The 22739-nt window shown below is 32.9% G+C and overlaps 1 protein-coding gene and 1 long non-coding RNA gene across 2 annotated transcripts; both read right to left on the reverse strand.

Moving 5' to 3' along the window:
• Nucleotides 1-531: 531 nt before the first annotated feature.
• LOC105052172 (CASP-like protein 5B3) lies at nt 532-6281 on the reverse strand. Its single transcript, XM_010932905.3, has 3 exons — nt 5867-6281; nt 2800-2932; nt 532-924 (listed from the first exon to the last, which is right to left on the reverse strand). Exons 1-3 carry the CDS (start codon nt 5995-5997, stop codon nt 724-726), a joined length of 465 nt encoding a protein of 154 aa, XP_010931207.1. The 5' UTR covers nt 5998-6281; the 3' UTR covers nt 532-723.
• An 8598-nt stretch (nt 6282-14879) lies between these two features.
• Nucleotides 14880-15856, reverse strand: LOC140851918 (uncharacterized). Its single transcript, XR_012134681.1, has 4 exons — nt 15718-15856; nt 15509-15600; nt 15343-15429; nt 14880-15262 (listed from the first exon to the last, which is right to left on the reverse strand). It is a non-coding gene; the product is annotated as an uncharacterized lncRNA (long non-coding RNA).
• Between the last annotated feature and the right edge of the window lie 6883 nt (nt 15857-22739).

A 22739-nucleotide genomic window follows, 5' to 3' on the forward strand; every position in this document is an offset into this window, starting at 1 on the left:
AACAGTCTCACCTAAATCCCTGTGGATTGTTAAGGTCCACTGTGATAAGGAGCAACAAACCATCACCAAATCTAAGTAGGAAACTCAATTAGGATCAAAGGAGATAATCCTTGCTTCCATCAGGCTGTCAGAAGTATCAAGGATATGCTGCAATCTCTTCCAACCCTAGCTTCCGTGAAAGAAATCAAATGGCAGACTGGTTGGCCAAAGAAGCTTCAAGACTCGGAAGGTCTGCTTCAGAACTGCTGATTTCCCCTTTGATCTTGAACCATTTGATTATGGCGATGTGCCCAGCTTAAGCTACTCCGCAGCTGGCCCTCTGTTTCATCCACAGCCGACAAGGCATCATATGAACAGCATGAAAGCTCTTGTGTGACAGCAAATCAACCACAAGAGCAACAAATTGACGATATGAATACGAGCGTTATCGTTTGCTTTCCAGTCTCTTCTTGCAGCTCTCCCTCTTTCACGCTTTACAGCCTTGGTCCATAACCTTACAAGATGAAGTAGATGATACATGACACCAGAGTGTTTATGGAGTCGACTAAATCAGACCCCCAAAGTAGAACTTTATAATACAGGCAAATATACATCAACCATGTTCTGGTGACTTGAGAAGTGAAATGCAGCTCAAATCAAAGGACCAATTTTTTGAATTATGGTGAATTTCATTCCTTTTTAGCAGTAATTAAAAACACAATGAGAGAGAACATACACGACCAGTCAAACTGATGCCAGAAGCCAAAACATCACTAGGGAGGATACGGCAATTAGCAGCCATGTGATAAAAGCCAATGCAATGGAGATTTCAAACTTGCCGCATGAGAATTGAGGAATTGTTCTACAGAAGTCTGTATCTCTTGCAAATAAAACTGTTACAGCCGCTGAAGAGCATGCCGCCGCAAGTGATAGAGTTGCTGTTACCTGGATCAGGTGAGATTACTTGCTTCAGTGCCACAAAAAATACGAAAACAAAATTTCTGCATCAGCTCAATTTTCAACATCCCTAGGTATGAACAACAGTTGCGAAGATATTACGTTGTTTGGTAAGAGCATGAGGTAAATAATTGCACCATAACAACAGAAGCAGCAAGATATAATTGATTCACCAAACAGTTCGTTCTATGACTTGTTTGGGCGATGAACATGGCCATAGCGTTTAGCTCATAGTTTCCTCTCTGCTCATGATTATTATGACACTCAAGATTTGTATTCTTGTGGTGTTTTTTTCACCAGCTTCCTAGCACGAATTATTCAGCTGAAACGCCTTGACAAATTAATTTTAGAATTGAAAATTACTTAGAAAAAGTAACTAAGAAAGGATATGCTATAGAAAATGCAAAAGAAGCAAAAAGAATGTAGGCATAAGATTGGATCATTTGGGCTCTCATGAAGCCATGTGGAGCACAAACTCGCATCTGAACATAAATCGCCCAACAGAAATAAGTGGGGAAACTTCTTGATGCCGCAGAAAGAAAACGAGACCAAATAGATACTTTAGATAGAATCAATTAGGATTCATATGCAATAGTGTCCAAAACAATGCACTCAAACACAACTAGATGAAACAGTGATAACTGCAACAAGATTGCAAGTTGATTTGTGACTTAGGTCTAGCAAAGATAGGAAATAGCCATTCACTGCCTCAGCTTCAAAGAAATCAATGATACCTGAAACGAGCCGAATAATTTCATATTATCCAATTATATTGGATGCCCAAGGTTATTCTAGCTACCCCACTATAACTTTTATACCTTGCTAATGAAACACACACATGCATAACTTTTCATCTTTTCACATCATTAAATTTTTTGCAACATTCAATTTTTTACAACAAATATTACATGTGATGGAACTTGGACAATTCACAGAATTCCCACACCGGCTTCTTGAAGAAATCCTGACTTCGGTGCAGTGAAGGGGTAAGAGGAAAAAAAATAGTTCCAAGTCCTAGATAGAAAAACTGCTTTAATCAAATATTTTGCTGGCACAACAATGAGTCATTGATTTGCCAGTTCTGCATATTCTAAATTAGTTCTTTAAATTGCACATTTTAATATCCCAAAAGTTTGGGCCAGAGGCAACTTGATTGTTAATTGTTTTCCTAAAATATGATGCAGACAGAAAGGGATTATTGGCATGTCGTAGAGTACATAAAATTCATCATGTTGCATCATATATAGCAGAAATATCACAAAGATTCTGGTAGATGTAGTGAGTGTTACAATGAAACAATAGAGATCTTGCACTGTTGCATAGCTTATCTCTCCTATAAAAGTCATGGAAAGCATTATAAGTCCTGAATTATTCTGTCGAAGAGTCTTAAACTCCCTTTACTTATATTTAATAAATGAAACAATACCAGACATTTAACACGGCTAACTTGAAATAAATATGGGACAGAAGATATGGCTCCACTACTTTGTACATCAACTAGACCTAAAAAACAAATATTTTAAAGACAAGGGGGTGATAGAGATATTATTTTATAATGTATTCCATGATTATATCCTATAAGCAGATCCACCAAGCATTTCCTGTTAGACATTTTAGGTTTAATTGCATTTATGAACTCGCCAGAAAGTGAAAAATATCAGTGATCATTTGCATTTGAGCATGAACTTGCCATAAATGAAGCGAAAAAATCTCAGTTGCCTAACATAAAAGATGCATAACAATTGCTTCTGCTACAAATCTTGATGTATAATTTAGGCATGCAAATAAATCATTAAATTCTAAGAACTAACTAAATTGTGACACATGCACTAAAATAAGAAGAAAAGGATGAAACATGATTACCCAGTCACCAACAACGAACAAGCTTACTAACACAGGATTATGCAGATCTCTTTTAATCTTTAAAGCATAGATATCAAGACATGCAAGTCCCAAGCTCCACAATGCTTGTAATCCCATAGAAGCGACCAAATAGCTGAATCCAAAGGCATCATCAATAATTCAGTCAAACAAAAAAGTCAATATCATCATGATAGTAAGCCTTACAATGGATGATCTGAAAAATTATTTAATTTCATGAGTCATGTCTGAATCATAAAATATAATTGCACAGAGCTAGCGTAGGAATATCAGGTAATAAATTTTCCTTTTTGTTATACCATGCTAGTTAATTTGCTATAAGCAGAAACTAGAAACAAATAATCCATATGCTGACTGCTTTGAACAGTTCAATGCAATCTATTCTTCTGGATCATTTAAGACCGTAGTCGGGTTTCCATATTTGCTAGATGGTAACTCGCTACAGAACAAGGTGTAGCTCTTCCCCAATAACCCTAACCCACAAACCCAGGTGAAGACGAGATTTGATCCCAAGTCACTTAGTACACCCGTCAATGACTTTAGCAACTTGGCAAGCTCGCAACTTTGTAGTAATCAGAATTGGAGTTCAAGAATCATGTTCGTTTTTAAAATCTGGAATGGAATGACTTTGTCAATTAAGCATTATTGACCAACCTTTAGTAAGGGTGTGGATAAGAATTTCTTCCATTGATCATGACTGAAAACACCAACTCTCCTAATTCAATTTTCTTGAAGATTCATTGTTATAGCATGTAAAGAAATAATACAATAATATATATGTTCATAGTTGGAATACACACTTTCATGTTAACTCCTTGAATAATGAGTTAACAATTCAAAGTCTATGACAGAGCATCCAAATTCAAGACTCAAACCACCGAACATGATCTACACTAAAAAAATACCTAGAAACCAAAATTTATGTTTTTTTGGTGGTTTCTTACCTGATCATCAAGAAAGAGTCAAAATGGAAGGTTTTCATAGCATGATACCATATTTTACTATGACCTAGTCATCAAAACCTAACAAATTTAAATCTACTCATATCTTAAGATGTCCATATCATAATCTATATAGTGGATTTAAAATTTTTGTGTCCTATCATGTATTTTATCATACTAGTGTAATTGATAGCATTCATTCTGGTATACATTAGAGACCACCAAAATATATGAGCTTTGGCTGATAGGCATTTTTCTTGTAGCCTAGACCACGTTTAATGGTGTGGAATTTCAATTTGGATGGCCTATCATTGATTTTAAAATTGTTAATGCCTTTCACAAGGAACTAACATAAAGAATGTAGTCCAATACATATTTACATATACACACACATATGTACATATATATGCATAAATATAATACACACACACATATATATATATATGGGGAAATACTTCTGTACCTTATATTTTTTTCTATGTCATCCATTCATATTGATTAAGGGTAAGATTGTAACTTAGGACTAGTCAGTACCTCATCTATGACTAGAGGTTCAAGCTGATAGAAGGATTCCCAGTGTAATTGGGTGAAAAATTGTGTCCCATCTTTTATCTGTCCCTACAAGATCAAAGTCTCTTCCTTCTTTATCTAATATTCAAATATCACCATCATTCAATGGTTGGGGTTTCTTTTGGTATTCCATTTGCTGAGTAGAACCATGGATTCCCATACCCACATGTTAGCACCTTCTCTTTCTTCTCATCTTCACGCATCATCCTCCTTTCTCTTATTTCTTCTTTCTATCTGTCTCTTCTCCCCTCTCAACACATGTTCAGAATCCGGCCTCAGATCTGGTTCCGGTGGCAATTGTTCATAAGTAATTTTCTTTTCCAGATTTGTATGAGGGGGAGGGTAGAGAGAGGTGGAAAGATAGACAGTGGATAGGAATGTGTAAAGATATAGAGGTGAGAATCAGGGGACTGCAGCAACTGGTAGATGAAAAGGGGTGAGGAGAGAGAACGAGGAGGTGGGATGGCTTAGGATGATGAGAAGGAGATAGTGGCCATCTGAACAAGGGAGAAGGGGGTTTAGGCGAGGGAGTAGAGAGAAGGAGGGTCTAGGTGGGGTGGGTATTCAAGTACAAGATGGCCAAAATCACAACTGGCTAACCAATAACTCCCTCTGTTACCCAATTTATTTTTCATCGATAGCTAAGATTCAATATTTCAAAATATTACTTGCATACTCCTCCATTCTAACTTCATTCATAAGAAGTAGCATTGTAGGACTATAACCATCCTCCAATCAGAATTAGGCCTACAATGTAGCTTTCCTGGTGCAAAAAATATATCATGCCCATTCTTCTCCTCTTAACACCATGCTCATTCTTGATTCTAACCTTCCTCAACCAAAGTAGCATATTAGGAAAGTACCATCCTCCGTAAATGTCCAATCTTTCCAACAACATGCCCTGATCCCTGAAAAATGATCTCCAAAACCTTATGCTCTTTTTAGCAGAAAATTTAGCGCAAGCCACAATCACCTCCACACACACAAATAGTATAAGCATTAATCTACTTATTTCTCATGATGTTGCAGGTGATGTGGCATAACCCGATCATCTTCCAGTACATATATGCAAGCATCATTCTGTCTCAACCCCTGAAGGCAGAGAGTAACTTGTAACTCCCATGTTTCCAACATTTACAAATGTTTTACTTTTTAGCTCACGAACCTGCTCAGAAGACCATCACAATGTTAGGTCCATGCTGAAAATGCTCTCTGATTGCAATTGGACATCTAAAATTAGCAATGCATGTAATTCAAAGACAGTACTCCTATCATATATATATATATATAAGAGCTTAATAATATGCAATCAGCTTGATATCTCAACAGTAAGAAATCATAAAATATGACAAAAAAAAGTAAATAATTAAGGAAATAAACATGGACTTGCATGACATGAAGCTAAGTGTATAATATTAAAAAAAAAAAAAAGAATAGAATCAAGCATCTGAGCTCGCATATCACTCGACAAGATATTAGATGAGCACTATAGTTTAAACGCTACCGAATTAAAAAGGGCCTTTGAGATTCGATCAGACCAGAAAGCGGTGTAGTTGGAGAACCCTAGAGCGGAGACCATGATCCCTATCGAAGCACCGGCGAAGGCACACTGCCCGATCCTCAGCACCAACCCGCTCCAGGTGCCTGGGCTCCCCACCACCACCTTCATCTCCTCCTCCTCCTCCTCCTCTTCCTTGAAGAACCCTGGATTCCACCACAATCCCTAGATTTCTTCAAATAGCGCTTCCCATTGCTGGATCTCCATACCAATCCTTGCAGCCCTCCGCGCCTGATGGCCGATTCCAGGCTACCTTTTCTCGGATTTCTTCTTCAAAACCCTCGATTCTTTCTTTGGATACGATCGATGTCGGAATTCTTGAACAGACGAATAAGTCTAATAAATGGAGTGTGATTAGTTTCTCTGAGAATATAAGAATCGAGTAATTTTTTCTCCTCCCTTATTCTTTAACACGCACGCAAGCGCGGAGAAAGACGGGTCTTCCATCTGACGCATAATATTTCTATGCGGGCGAAACTCGCCGTCAGGATCCCGGAGGCCATCATATCGCGTCGTAATAGAGAAGAAGAATTTATATGTACAGTGCATAATATGGACGGTGGATCTGATTCCGCACGGAGATTTTATATGAAAGCAGTTGGATGGTAGCATTGCCTGCAAGTGATGGCACCGGCGTATTCGGACGATGTGTCTCGTCACATATAATAAAACCAAGAGCAAAGATTTTAAGAATGAAGACTCGTGGTATGATTAATAGATAAATGTTAAGATATTGGTCGTTACCAGTAATGCGGTCCAAACTCTGACCAACCAACCATGGGGCTCAGGTTGTCTCCCTTTGCACCAAAGATGATTGATCTTCTTTTGCACTTTGCATGGTTTTTAAAGCGCTTTAATCTTTTTCTTCCATCCATCAGTATAGATCATGAGATGGATAATGTATTTTGGAAGACAGGCACAACATGATCTAATGATCCATATCATAAAAGAAGATTAATTATTTGAAAGGTACAATCCACACCATCAACCATGAGCTAATATGTTGTTTAACAAAAAATTAATTTTAATTTGGCTTATATTTTCAAAATGGTTCAGAAAAACAAACACATAATTTTCTACTCAACTCTGAACCCAATTTTAATGAAATAAGGATTCCCTATCTATTAAAAAAACGATAAGAATACTAGATATTCATGTCTCTACTACTTTAGTTTTTCCATTCTCCAGTTTATTATTCTTTGAAAATCCATTTTATTTGAGCACTAAAGATTATTCGACCAGATGAGCTCTCTATATGCATATCGACTCATGCTGTTTAGACCTTTGCCATCATCATATCGGATTTTGGGTGTTAACAACCATGATGCTGCTGAAAGTTTAAATGCCATTCAAGTTCTTGCTTCTCGAATTAATCAATGCTAGCTAGTGAGATTTAAGATCAAAAGTGGATGGAGGAGATTAAAATCCTATGAAAAGAAAAAATACTTGGGAACCTAGCATCCAGTGTTATATTAATTATATAAAAATCTTAAATTATATGAAGATTTTCAATTTTCTTCTGATCTTTAATTTAATGGAATCAAGTCATCTAATTTTTAAATATATTTAATTTAGATCTTGAATGTGAATTTAGTCCTGTGAGTTTTGTCCGGCTGATGCCGCATGACTTATACACGTAGAAGGTAAACGAATTTCATATAAAATTTATAGTTAGAATTTTGAATTGAATAAATTTAAAAATTGAATAATTTGAACATACTAAATTAAAATTCGAAATTAGAAACTCTTAAATAGTTAGAATTTTTTGTATAATTATTTTTTTTTAATTTGACATATATTGAGATATGTACCTACACATTATATTTCAATTGATTGCTTTCTGTTCGCTCCTCTACACTTGGATATAATAATTTACTATCTATACTATGTATGAAAGGAGAGCTCTGGGCTCTCCCAACGTATCAAGTGTCGAGCTCTAAACTTTTTCGAATGTTTTTTTTTTTTTGTTCGATGCACTGTGGACTCTCTCTGGAATCTTCCCGAGCCCTCTCTAACCCTCTTTTCTCCGCTCTTCTCGCTGCCTCTCCCTCTGCCGCCTCTACCTCCATCTCCGCCTTCTCCTCCTCTTCTCCCTCCCTTTTCTCTACCTCCTCCTCTGACGCCGCTGCCGGCCATTTCCTCGTTTTTCACTTTCTTTCTGTCCTGGCCTTCTCCTCCATCCTCCTCCTCATCCTCGCCCTCTCCCTCAATGCCTTCCCTTTCTCCTCAATGAGAAAGCCATTTGGTGATCGTCTAAGCTTCCCTATGATCGTCTAGATATGTGAAAATGAAAAAGAAATAGAAAGAATAAAAGGGAAAAAGAAAGGAAATACCCAACACAAAACTCTAATAGCCGGTGTTGGCCTTCCCCTCCGACCTCCCTCAGGTGCGTGTTTTTTTCTTTTTCATTTTCTTTTCTATTTTTCCACCCATCTAATGCACAATACACACAGAAGAGAGAGGGAGAGGGGAACATGGGGAAGAGAGAGGGCAAGAAAGGGAGCACAATAAAGAGGGAATGCAGGGAAGAAGATCTGAGGGGGGGTTCTGAAAGAGTTAGAGTTAGGGTTGGGATTAGGTTAGGATCACATGGAGGGTGCGAGGGATAGGGCTGCAGAGGGTACGAGGGGTGGTCACGTGGAGTGGGGGAGGCACGAGAGGTGCCCGAGGTTGGAGAGGAGAGGAGAGGCGAGGGTGGTTGGTGGCACTAGAGCCGGGGGAGGGGAGGGAGTTTGATGGTCGCATAGAGCCGGGTGCAGCACAGACGACGGTGGAGACATTGCAGATGGTCACGACTTGAGCCTCATGCGGCGAGGGCGGGGGATTGGGGGGAGGCGGCGGGAGAAAGGGAAGGGAAGAAGGAAAGAGAAAGAAAGAAAAAAAATATTTAAGGAGGAGAGAAAAAAATATTATTATTAATATTAATTTAAAATATTATTTTTAAATAATAATAAAGTAGTATTTTAGATAATTAGAAAAAATAATATTTTAAAAATAAAAGTAGGGGAGGGATAAGAGACGAAAATAAAATTTTAAAAATAATATTAAAAAAATATTATTATTTTATTATTATTATTATCAATGAGGATCTCCACAACAGACAACTCGCTGTCTATGGGAGGGAGATGATGCACTGGCTTTTTTCCTCCAACGTTCTTATCTCCGAGCTCAACGATCTCGGAGTAGTAATAGATAAATTTGTAGATCTCTCGATATTTACTTCTCTCTTTACTTTTCTTTCTTGATATTGATATGATTTTGGACGAAAATAGTGAACTCTGTTTTGCCTGAAATCTATTTCTTTATTATAGTGCTAAATATAACTGTTCATCGATCTTCTCTATTTTAAGAATAACCTTCATTTCTTGATTGTTAGCCTTAACACAAAGGCTCTGATGGGGAGGCTATTCTTACCCTTTTGTTTATTTTTGGGATATTTTCTTTATCGAAATATTTCTTCTGGGGCTATTACCAGTCAAGATTGCAATGAGAAGGGCATGATGTATAACAGTGTGGTTGATCGTTTTTCTTTTTATTTGAGGAATGCTAAGATTTGCTATTACATGATGCTGATTTGCATGAGTATATGTTGAATGATGAGGGTTTCTTGCTCTTCAAGATTTGACCTGATCGCTAATTTTTATATTATAGTATTTCTCTTTCCATAATATATTCCACTTAATGGAGGGTTCATATATTTCACTGATTTTTATATTATGGTATTCCTCTTTGCATATGCACCATTTTTGCGTAGATGTAGCTTCTATTGAGATGCTGCTTCTTTTCTGTTGGTTTTTGAGATGGATGCTTGCATTCATGAAAAATTATACCTGTTCATTTAACAGCGAGGTGAGAACATCATAAATATCTATTTCATCAGAACAAACAAAACTATTTGATCGGTAAGCCCTTGTGAATGCCAAATGTTGGTTAACATCAACAACAATCTAGAGCGGCAAGAAAATAATTCCTTACAAGGCCCAAGCTAATGAAAAAGATGACAGGTAATTAATAGATTAGTGTCCAGTTCATGATGCTATTTGTTCAAATTAAGTATTTTGTGTCTTGGTTGGAAAATAGTGTATTGCTGCAAAATGTGTAGGGACTATGTGTTTCATTTTTGAGATTGAACTGGAAAAGAAAGGTGTGAGTTTGATATTATTTTTTTTAAATATTTTTTTATAATTTTTTCTAATGTTTTTTTGTTGTTCAGTTAGTTTTTTGAAAGATATAAAGAATTAAGAATGGTGGTGTTCTGAGTATTTGGCAGGCAAAAAATTGAGGAAAGATGAGTGTTGATCTTTTTTTTTTTTTATCTGAAACCTATCAAAATGGTGAACTGATTTTTTTTTCTCTGTCTTTCATTCACTATCTTGCTACATCAATATTTCTTAAAGATCAAATAAGGTTGTAAATTTTTTCTCAAATAATAGTTTCCTTTGAGATTGGAAGGCTGTGATCTTGCAAACAACAATCTCTTATGAATTTGATGAGAAAAAAAATTAGACACAATTTTTTAAATATTTTTCAGCAAGATCCTCCTAACACACTTAAGCTTTCATATCCATTAAACAATCTATAAATGAAAGTGGAGGGTTGCTGCAAGTGCAGCAGCAACCCTTTCAAAATCTCCTCAGATGATATTTTTAGACCACTAAACTGATGAGGGGCTCTCCCAAATACATTCTCTCATGTACTCTAATCATTCTCTAAATACAGTCTACCTAAAAAAATAAAAGAGAGTGGAAGGCTACTGCATTCGCAGCAACAATCCTTCCAAAATACTCTCAAATGATGTATAAAATTCAAAAAATAATAAAAGAATAAACAAAGAAAGAAGACAAATCTTAGATCTATTCTCTTTGAATCCTTTCCGAGCCATTCCCTGCTCTCTTTACCGCCACCTTCTGTGAGAAATTATCAAGAAATTAGGATTGCTTACATCAATATACAAACTTGAGGTTCAATATAAAATAATAAAGTTATCGAACGTACTTAGAAAGTAAGATTGTGAATTTCATTTCATTTTCTTTATTATTATTTTTTTATTATATTCTAAGAATATGTTACTATTTTTATAGCTTTTGGTTTATAGGAAAAATAAATTTTAAATCCATGTAGGAAAAGTTTTTGTCTTTTAAATTTTCTATCTTTTCTTTACTTTCATGGATTTTTCGTATGTTTTTTTTTTGATTTTTTCTTTACTTTTTTCATTCACAGAAGTCTCAATTGGGTGGGAGGTTCGGAGTGGCTGAATAGAAAAATTTAGATCCATCTCAATTGAGTGAGAGGCTTAGAGTAACTGAAGTAACTCTCCCTCTCTTTTTAATAAAATTTATTGTAATATATTATTTATTATGGATTATTTTTTACTATATTTGATAGTTTAAAAAATTTATTATTATCTTGATGCTAATTTAAAGTAGAATTTTAAAATCAAAGATGGAGTACTAGATAAGGATGATACTTAATATTTTATAACTTGATGTATGTAGCTGTTTGTTGTGCTACTATTAGGAACCAACTATTTTGCATTGAATGATTGTATGTTTTTAAAGAATAGAAATAAGATCAAAATAAATTTTTAAAAAATAATTATATATTTAAAAAAATATTAACTTTTTAATATTACTATATTTGATTATTTGTTATATCATTATTTAAATACAGAGCTGCATAGCGTGGGTTCTTTGCTAATTGGTTTGAAGAATCCACCTTTTGATTGAAAGATTTGGTGAACATAGTTTTATATTTGGTTTCTTTTATAGATGATTCTAGTGCATGCCTATTAGATTATGAGATGCTTTAGAGACAGATGGCAAGCCCTTAGATGGAAGCATTTGGCGAACTAGAGTTTAGAAAAGTTTTTTTGATTTTAAGCTACATTGGCAAGTAAGTGTTACATAGAATTTTTCTTAGTTTACTATATATACATTATCTTAGAATTCGTAAATTATGTAGAAAATTTCAAAATGCTTTCTTGATTTTAAACTGTATAAGCAGATCAATGATATCAAATTTTTTTCCCTATTAGTGTACTGCTTATTATTTTAAAATTTATAGGATAAATTAAGGAATAGAGCTGCCACATGCGTCATCATCAGTGAGTGATATGTTGAGCTGTGGCAGCTCTATTTTTTTTCGATGAATAGAGAATAGAGAATTTTAAATCCATCTCAATTGGCTATGAGACTTGGAGCAGATGAGGTAACGCTTTTTCCCTCTCAATAAAATTTATTAAAATCTATTATTTTTTATAAATTATTTTTTACTGCTATTTGATAGTTTAAAATTTTATTATTGTCTTAATGTTTATTTTTTCATTTTAAGATTAGATAGCTTGAAGGTAATTAAATAATGAAAAAAATTATTAGTATAAATTTAATTTAACAATTATAGATTTTGCTACTATCTTAATGGACTTTTTAAAAATAAAAATAATATTTACGACATAGATATATTTTTTTAAAAAAAAATAGTTATAACTGTCTATTTTTTATGGATGATTTTATAGTTTCGAATCCATCTATTGAGTAGATATCTTTAAAAAATATTTATTACATCTAGCTCCATATCAGTTTATTAATAAATAAAAATTATAAAATTTTTATTTTTTATTATATTATATTATATATTATTGGAGTAAGTTAATCGAGTAATTTTTTTTCTATATTTTTAAGCAATTTTATTGATTTAGTTATGATTTGGTCATATCACTTAACTGTAGAGTATTTGATCATTTAGATGATTTTTTCTTTTATTACATTTAACTTTCTTAAGTCAACCTAAATAAATTTTTAGATTAAGATAAAAATATTATTCTAAAGAAGTATGATGTGTATGATATTAGACAGTTTTAACAAAAAATATATCAAATTTTAAAATTTTTAATAAGATAATTTTAATGATTCTAGCTTCATAGTCCTAACTACAGCCATCCATCATATAAATATTTTAAAATATATTTAAATTTATTTTAATTATTTAATTTTTTTATAAATATTAATTTTTTTTAATTATAATTTCATAAAAAGATATTATTGAAATTTTATTTAAGTAATAAGTTTGAAAGAAATTATCAAGAAACTAAGATTGCTGAAATCAATATACGAATTTAAGGTTCAATATAATATAATAAAATTATCAATTGTGCTCAATAAATAAGACTATGAATCTCATTATTATTTTTTATTAATTTTTTATTATATTTCAAGAATATATTATTATTTTTATAGCTTTTGATTTGTAAAAAAAATAAATATTAAATTTATATGAGAAAAGATCTTGCCTTTTACTTTTTTCAATTTTTCTTTATCTTCATTGATTTTTGTTGTATCTTTTTTCTAATTTTTTTTTTACTTTTTCTGTTCGTAGGAGTCTTAATTGGATGGCAGGCTCAGAGCAACCGAATAGAGAATATTAGATCCATCTCAATCGAGTGAGAGGCTTGAAATAGATGAGGTAACTCTCTCTCTATAAAATATATTAAATTTTTTATAGGTTATTTTATTGCTATTATTTGATAATTTTAAAAATTATTATTATCTTGATGTTAATTTTATTTTAAGATTAAATAGCTTGAAAGTAATTAAATGATGATTAAAAAATTATTAGTATAAATTTAATTTAAAAATTATAGATTTTTCTACTATCTTAATTGATTTTTTAATAATAAAAATAATATTTATGGTATTAATATAATTTTTCGTTAGAAAAAGAAGTGGATTATATCTATCTTTTTTTGTAAATAGTTCTAAAAGTTTAGATCCGTCTATTGAGTAGATATTTTTTAAAAAATATTTATTATATTTTACCTCATATTAGTTTATTAATAAATAAAAAAATAAATTTTTTAATCTTTATTTTATTAAAATTTATAATATTATATTATTTATTATTGGAATAAATTAATTGAGTGGTTTTTTTTTATGTTTCTATATGATTTTGTTGATTTAGTTATGTTTTCTCATATCACTTAATAGTAGAGTATTTGATCATTTAGATAGTTCCTTTTTTTCAATTATATTTAGTTTTTTATGTCAATTTAAATAAATTTTTAGATCAAAATAAAATATTATTCTAAAGAGACATGGTATATATAATGTTAGGCAGGTTTAAAAAATATATATACCAAATTTTAAAATTTTTTAAGATATTTTTAGTGATTTTAACTCATAACCCTATAAATATTTTAAACTATATTTAGAATTTATTTTTAATTAATTTTTTCTTAATTATAATTGCATAAATGGACATTGTTAAAATTTTATCAAAAAAAAGTTTAAAAAAATTATAAAAAAATTAGAATTACTTAAATCAATATACGAAATCGAGGTTCTATACAACATAATAAAGTTATCGATTGCACTCATTAGATAAAATTATGAATCTCATTATCTTTTTTTGATTATTAATTTTTTATTATGTTTCAAGAATACATTATTATTTTTATAGCATTTGATTTATACTAAAATGAATTTTAAATCAATGCAGAAAAAGATCTTACTTTTTCATTTTTTCTTTATTTTCATTGATTTTTCACATTTTTTTTAATTTTTTTTTACCTTTTTATTTATTTTTCTCATTCGTAGGAGTCTCAATTTGGTGGGAGGCTTGAAGTAGATGAATAAGAAAGTTTAAATTCATCCCAATCAGATGAGAAGTTTTCAGTGGCCGATGTAATTCTCTCTCTCCCTCTTAATAAGATTTATTGAAATATATTAATTTTTTAGATTATTTTTTTATTGTTATTTAGTAGTTTAAAAAAATTATTACTATCTTGATGTTAATTTTAAATAGAATTTTAAAATCAAAAATGAAGTTTTTTTAATATTTTATATTTATAATCTATAAAATTTAAATAAAAAATTTACACAATAAATCTATAAATAAATTTAATCATTTTATTATATTAAAATATAATTATAAAAAAATAAATTTAATAATTATAAAAAAGTTAAAAATAAAAAATATAAAAATAAATCGTTGGTCATCAAGCATCAACATCTGAAGAAGGAGAATAGATGGAGTATGATGGACCGGCCTACTACTGCCTCATCAGCTCCATCATCTGCTCCATCTACACCATCCGCTCCATCATCTGTGTCTGAAATAATTGGTACGAGTCTACGCATATAGTCAACTCATTAGCTCGCTGTTGATCCTCAGCAGTCTCTCTGTATCTCTGCTAGTCGAGCATCACAGGCAGTATGAACATCAGCCGTAGACAAGCATAAGGATGGGAGAGCTCTGATCCCCTATCCTAGCCTCCTAACATAATAGGATCTCGTACTACGTATCTGATCATAGATCTCGTCATCTGTGGATGCGATCGAGCCCCCAAGATAGGTCAGGATCTAATCTCTATCATGCGATCCTAAAAATTAAAGTTATAGTTATTATAAGTTTGTACTGAAAATCAAAATGCCAATGAAAAAAATAATTGAAAAAACTTACATAAAGCTGCCGGCTCTCCGTCGTCCACTCCTCCGACCATCGCTGGTAGATCTCGATCCTACCAGAAAGTCGTCACTCTCTATGTCTCTTTACAATTTGAGAACAATTAATAAAAATATTTTTAGATAGCTAAAGAGTTAAAATATGCTAAATAAAAATTACTTACCATTTGCTTCATCTGGTGAGCAGACGGTCTCGAACCTCCATAGTGTGAGATGAACTATCTCACCTAATTCACAATATTTCGAGCACATCGATCTGATATAGTTAACAGTCAAATTAGTAAGTAACTAATTGAATTTAAGAATAAATATTTTAATTATTAAACTCTAAAAAAAATTTGGATGCTTAACATGATATGTCGGGTCCTCATACCTGCAGCATATGATAGCCCAGTCCTCAATACTGATGCTGTCATATGGCCACTGCCGCACTACCTCACCCTCTGGTCCTGTACTACAACATACCAGTGGCGATAAATGCGATGTCGGTAATCCTTGAAACACGAGTATAGATGATCATCAACAGCTCACCGTACATAATCATGCTCGAAATCAACAATATCAAATTTAGCTTGCCAATAATAAATATTATAAAAATATAATATTAATTAAATATTTTATTAAATATTATTTTATATATAAGTGGCTATAGAAGACCTCTTTTTGAGCAGATATAACGTGATGCCAATCGAAAGGCGTCATAGGGGCATAGCTGCAGTATATAATGCCTAGCTCAGTCTGTCATGGCTCGCACCATCTTTTAATAGGCATAGTGAAGTTGGGTGGAATCTCGATATGGAGATGCTATCCCTCGTACTCGTATCTCCAATGCTCTAGGACAAGATTCTTCGACGGACCTAACCCTCCCCTCATCACCTATACCGAATGGCCTGAAATAATAATGAATAAATTATTAGTATAATAGCTATCTATAAATCTAACAGATATAATTAAAATCAAATTTTATTATGTAAAAAATATTAAAATACCACTCATACCCATCTCTACAGTACTCTCTGGCAGCTCTGATGGTGCGGCAATGGAAGCAAGGGAAGGCTCATCCTCAATGGGAGGTTGGAAACTCATCTGTGGTTGTCTCCCACCTGGCATCATACCAATAATATTTAAATCATGCATATAACTAACTTGATATATAAATAAATATAATAATAAATAATAATAATAAAAAATATATAAATGTTAGTGAATAGAATTGTATTGCATATCATTATTGTAAGAGAAGATTTAATAAAGAATATAGATCTACTTATCAATATCCATATCCTCCTCGATTTGTAGGTCCTCTCTTAAATCACAATAATCGACTAATATATCATATTTTATCTCATCATCATTTATGAACGGATCGTCATCCTTCGAATCATCAAGATTAAATACAAAATCAACTTCAACTTCGTTGGATGGTAGATCAGCCCCATTCAAAAGAGTTGTCACAAGTTCTTCATTAATAAAGAGCTCGATCAATATTTGTTCTTCCTCTTGAAAAGCTTCCTCTTCATGTAGATTTGAATTTTCATCTATTTCTAGTCAGGTTGGTATATCATATATGTCTCTAGATATTATTCTTTGTAAGACATACCAATCACCTCGATATTTTGGATCCTTCAAATATATTATTTGTTTTGCTTGAGTTGCTAATATATACGGCTCATTTTGATACCATGTTCGTGCAAAATTTATATTGATAAAATATGGATCGATATGAATACTGATCTTTTTATTGTTGATATCCCATCATTCATACTGAAATAAGAATATCGAATTATTGGACCCATACTTCAGTTCTATGATATCTATTAATACACCAAGATATTCAATCTCCTCTTCTCTTGCATATCCTATCGTAGTAATCTCATTATTTTGGATCCATCTTTGTATCTCAAGCTCTCTTATATAAAATCTCATTCCTCCAATGATATAAGATACATAGTTATTAATCCTTCGATCGGGACTACATGTTAAATCATAACAACTCATCGATCGTACCCTCTTCTTTATTGAAATACTTAGATTTCATCTACAACATAACATAAAAAATTATGTTGATTCAAATAATTAATTTTATAATTATTAAAATATAACGTAATACTAGTGAAACTTATATGGTCTCCAAATTATTTTACAAATTTTTTTCTATGTCGACCATCAACATCTATATTATTCTTCCTAGATAGTATACTCTTTTGCTCACTACAACAAGTCATGATTTTTAATTTTACATCGACATGAAAAAATTAGTTAGAACACTAAAAATTATGCTAAGATGATACTTACTTAATAAAATTTTTAATTTTTTCATAATTATTTAGAATATAGAAGTATGCCTTGGATAGCTCATTCACATCCATAAACTTATATCTCTTTCCACCTATGGATCGAACTGTTTGTTTGAATATGGACAATATCGATTCATCGTCACCTCATTCATGGTCTGTGTTGTGATCTGTACAATTGAATCTTGTTTTGATACCATCAAGATACATCGAGCAGAACGTGATACACTCTATAGCTATGTATGCTTCCACTATAGATCCTTCAGTCTGTGTCTTATTGCGCACATACTTTTTTAGGGTACACAAAAATCTGTAAATAAAAATAAATTTAAATTTAACTAATACATTTACATCTTATAACTAATATGATAAAGAGATTATGATTTCTTTATCTTTCAATAGGATACATCCATCAATAATATACTGGTCTGACCAAAAGAACTTTCTTTAGAAGATAAATAGCCAGATACACCATAACATCAAAAAATAATGGTGAATTTTTTTTTTAACTTATAAAGAATGAGCATAATATTCTTCTCAAACTTTTTAGATAAGTTAATCTTCAATTTTCGACAACATAGTTCTCAGAAGAACACTTCCAACTCAATCAATACAGCTTGAACATCACCACTCAGATAGCCATACATAACTACAGAAAGCAAATGCTACATCATCACATGGGAGTCATGACTTTTCATACCAGAGATATTGCTATCGTTGTTGCCAACACACTATAATATATTTGAAACGTATGCATCAAAAAACTTTATGGTTTTGAACCATCCATAAAAAATTCTTTTTCTCCTCATCAAATAGTGAATAACATGCATGTGGCATAAAAAATTTATCATCTCGATGAACTAAATGCAACTTCCATCAAATTTTTATTTCTTGCAAATCAAGGTGAGCTTTTGAATTATCTTTTATTTTTTCTACGATGCTCAACACTGTACCGATGACATTATCATAAATATTCTTCTCAATATGTATTACATCTAGGTTATGATGGAGTAGTAGCTACTTCCAGTATGGTAGTTCAAAAAATATGCTTCACTTCATCTAATTCAGCTCAACTTCAGTATGCTTCCGCTTGTGAGTATTTGATATTTTTCTAAATTTCATATTTTCAATGGCTTCAAGTTGTTCTAAACTTCTACTCTACTTAACTTCTTAGGTGGCGGATGTCAGTCGGACTTACCATCAAAGTATTGGTTATAACGGATCCTTCAAGAGTGATTAGCAGGTAGAAACTACCAATGACCCATGAAGCAGATTTTCTTTCTATGCTTTAAATGTAAGGAAGACGTATCTTTGTTGCATATTGGACATACCAGATATCATTTGGTACTCTACTCAGATAAGTTTTCATATGCAGAAAAATTATTTATGGTCTATAAAATCGAAGCATATAACTTAAATTTTTTTTGACTAATAGAATCATATGTCTGTACTCTATTTTTTCATAGCTCCTTCAGATTATCGATTAAAGGTCATAGATATACATCAATTTCATTACCTAGTACTTTCAGACCCAGAATCAATAGTGACATAAAAATAAATAGTTCTTTCATGCACTTCCAAGGTGATATATTATATGGTATTAGCATCACAGGCCACATACAATAGGAAGTACTCAAATTGCCAAAGAGATTAAATCTATTTGTCGCTAAACCAAGTCGGATATTACACGGATCACTTATAAAGTGCGGATGCTTTACATTGAAGTCTTTTCATATTACAGAGTCGATCAAATGGCTAAGTATGTTCTCCTCCAAAATTCATTGCTCATGATGCCATCTCATTTCTTCAGCTATCTTTATGGACATATACAACCTTTGAAGTCTTAGAATCAATGAAAAATATCTCAAAATCTTATGAAATATCTTTTTTCATTTCCTATTATCAGTTTTGTACCTAAGCTCACCATATTTTGGATATTCATTTGCTTGTTCATTCTCCTTATAAAATAATATACCATCATTTTGCAGGCATGTATAGGAATATAGTCAATTTTCAACTCCTGCATATATGTTTTTGCTTCAAAATATGATTTCGGAAGTCTCTCTTTATTGAGAAGAGCTGCTATAATCAATGCCAAATTTTGATCAAATGATTTATGACTCCATCGATTCACGATTTTAATATGAAGCAATTTGATCAAAAACTCTAACTTAGAGAATTTTATACAATTTGGATAGAGTGGCTCTCGTGTATCTCTTACAAGCTTTATAAACTGTTCAAAAGTCTCTTCTACCTCATTAATATTATGTTCATGATCAGAACTGCCTTCAAATACACTAATACTCATGGATACATTTGAGCAAATATCTTGATATAAATTATCCAACAGTGAATCTATACCATCATGTTCGACAGGTTCAACAGGATCACTATCATCTTTAATATCATCATCGTCATGCACAACTTCATTCAGATCACTCTCCCATGCCATATCCAACGAGTATACTTTTTGTCCATACTATAACGTAGTAGATGCTCCTCAACAAATAATATGTGATGATATACCATATTGACACATCTCTTGCATGGATTCTTTATCTTACTGGTATTGTCAGTCTTACATCATACAAACTCAATAAAATTTCAAACATCTTTTCAATATTCAAGCAAAAAAATATCTTTGATATTCATCCAACTTTTGTTGATATCCATCTAACAATAAAAAAAATTGTTAACAACAAAGAAAATACCCCTGACATTCATCCGGATCAGATCCTGATTCGGATCCTGGATCGGATCTTGACACGAATCATTTAAAATGACTTATATAATAAATATAAATATAAGATAATTATTATCTAATTATTTTATCATTTAAAATGACTTATCTAATAAATACATCCTATCACCAACTAATACGTAAAGTTAGGTCCAATCCCATTCATGAATTGCATTAATTCTATAGGTCAATTACAGTAATCAAACGATATGTAATAGAAACTGAAAGAAATTTTGACAGTATTTTATTTTTTAGTTCTCCCCATACGATTGAAGATGTATGAAGAGAACTAAAGAAAAATACTATTCAATTTTTTTTTCAAACCCATAATATACCGTTTGATTAATGGAGAGTCTGTATTTTTCGAACATCATCTTTCGAAAAAAAAATTATATTATTATCAAGTCATCGCTTCTTTGTAGACTCTTCTTCGAAAGTTGCCCCTCAGTTTTTCGATCATCCAAAAATCATGTTGAAAACTTTCGTCGATGGTCGGTTGTCGTTGCTTTCTCAGGTTGTGGCTAAGGTTGTTGGTTGGTAGGAAGTTGAGTTGAGCGGTCTCATCAAAATTTTTTGAAGTAGCCTCATCGAATTAGAATTTCTATCTCATCTCTGATTACATACACTATTCGATATCATGATCATGATGGAACCGACAGTATTTTTTCTTGTCGTGATTTCTTGATGGTACTTTCATTGATGGGGGGTGATGAAGGTACTCCTCTTTCTCAATCTCCATTAGAATCTACGCACGGAGAGCAGAAAGAGGAGTATATGAGTCATACCTGCTGTCGTAATTATTTGATCTTGGACTCTGTTGGTAGGGTGAAGCTTCCTTGTTAATCATTGACGGACTTGATTCGACCAGAGCTTCATTTTTTTTATATTTTTTTGACCTTTTTCATCTGTTTGACGTCGGTCAAAAGCACCTTCATTTGTACTAATATACTTGTACATGCGCTCCAAAAGTTCAGCATAAGCTCGAAGGAGAGTTTTATCCAAGGAGTAAGTGAACCTAGATCCCCTCAGACCTCTTTTCATGGTTGAGATGGCTATATCTTTGTTGAGGTCACTGACCTCAAGTGTGGTAGCGTTAAAATATGTCACAAAGTCTCTCAATGTCTCTCTCTCGCCTTGCTTGATGGAGAAGAAACTGTCGGATGTTCGCGGCTCCTTTCGACTGGTACTGAAGTGGGCCATGAACGAATATTCAAGCTGCTTAAAAAAATTTATGCTCTCCGATTGAAGCTCAGAATACTAAGCTCGAGGAACTTTCTAAATGGTAGCTGGAAAATCAATGTATAAGAGAGCGTCGATTGCTCCTTGAATCATCATAAGAGCTTTGTAGCTCTCTAGATGATCAATTGGGTCGATGGAACCGTCATATGGCTCCATCTGTGGTATTTTGAATCGAGATGGAATCGGCTCATTCAAGATATGCTGAGAGAGAGGTTGAGCAATATGAAAGCCAAGGTCATTGGAGGACCCTCGGCCATCTATTTGGAGTCGGGCGAGTTGGCGGTTGATCTCCTTAAACTTACGCTCGTAGTCGTCGAGCCACCATTGCTAGAAAAATCTAAGAGTAGAGTCCCCTGAAGAACTCGAGGACTGAGAAGTCGAAGATGAGCGTGATCTCTTCCTCTTCTTGCTATGTCCATGCGAAGGAGAAAGAGATCGCTATGAATGGCGGGCGGCATGGTGAGAGTGCCGAGAAGGTAGTGGCTCGACATGGTGAGAATGTCGAGATGGTCATCGTTCCAGAGATGGAGAAAGAGATCATCGCGGAGCACAGCGACTATGCCTGGATGGCACTGTATGCGCTGCTGGCTCCTCCGCCATTAGTTATTGTTATTATTGTGTTTGTTGCTACTAGAGACTATGCACTGCCTCCATCAGTACTTTTATTTGCTATATTAAAATAGTAAGTTGGACGTCCGTAGTGATAATGGAACGCGAAGAACTAGGTTCTGCCATTGGAGGTAGAAGAGGGAGGTCTTCTCGGTGGGAAGATTGTCTGACGGAGTCGATGGAGTTATTTTGAGCTCTTATTTTTGCCATAATTTTTTTTTATTTTATTTCTCTTCTCCTATCTGGTGTGTCAATCTGTTGCGGTCAATTTTCTGTTGCGTCTAGCTTCAGTAAAGAGAAACCTGCAAAAAAAATCCACATACCGAAATTATGTCTAGCGGAGATCCTCCGATGCTTAAATCAGTGGAGAGTGATGAACAACAGGTAGAATATTCAAAGTGGTAGAATATCAGCCCAGAAGCATCTTACCAAAGCTGTTTATTTACCTCCTTTTTATAGATAATTCGTTGATAACCATTTATAACGATTATATACATGGAACCCGCTTATTCT

Source organism: Elaeis guineensis, chromosome 10 (genome assembly GCF_000442705.2).
Source record: "Elaeis guineensis isolate ETL-2024a chromosome 10, EG11, whole genome shotgun sequence".
NCBI lineage: Eukaryota > Viridiplantae > Streptophyta > Magnoliopsida > Arecales > Arecaceae > Elaeis > Elaeis guineensis.

Excerpts from the sequence above, each read along its gene's own strand:
- LOC105052172 (XM_010932905.3), bottom strand. The coding sequence starts at position 5,997 with ATGAAGGTGGTGGTGGGGAGCCCAGGCACCTGGAGCGGGTTGGTGCTG. Across the intron at positions 2,933-5,866 it reads TCCAACTACACCGCTTTCTG|CTATTTGGTCGCTTCTATGG; the intron begins GTCTGATCGAAT and ends CTTTGGATTCAG. Across the intron at positions 925-2,799 it reads TGTTCGTTGTTGGTGACTGG|GTAACAGCAACTCTATCACT; the intron begins GTAATCATGTTT and ends CACCTGATCCAG.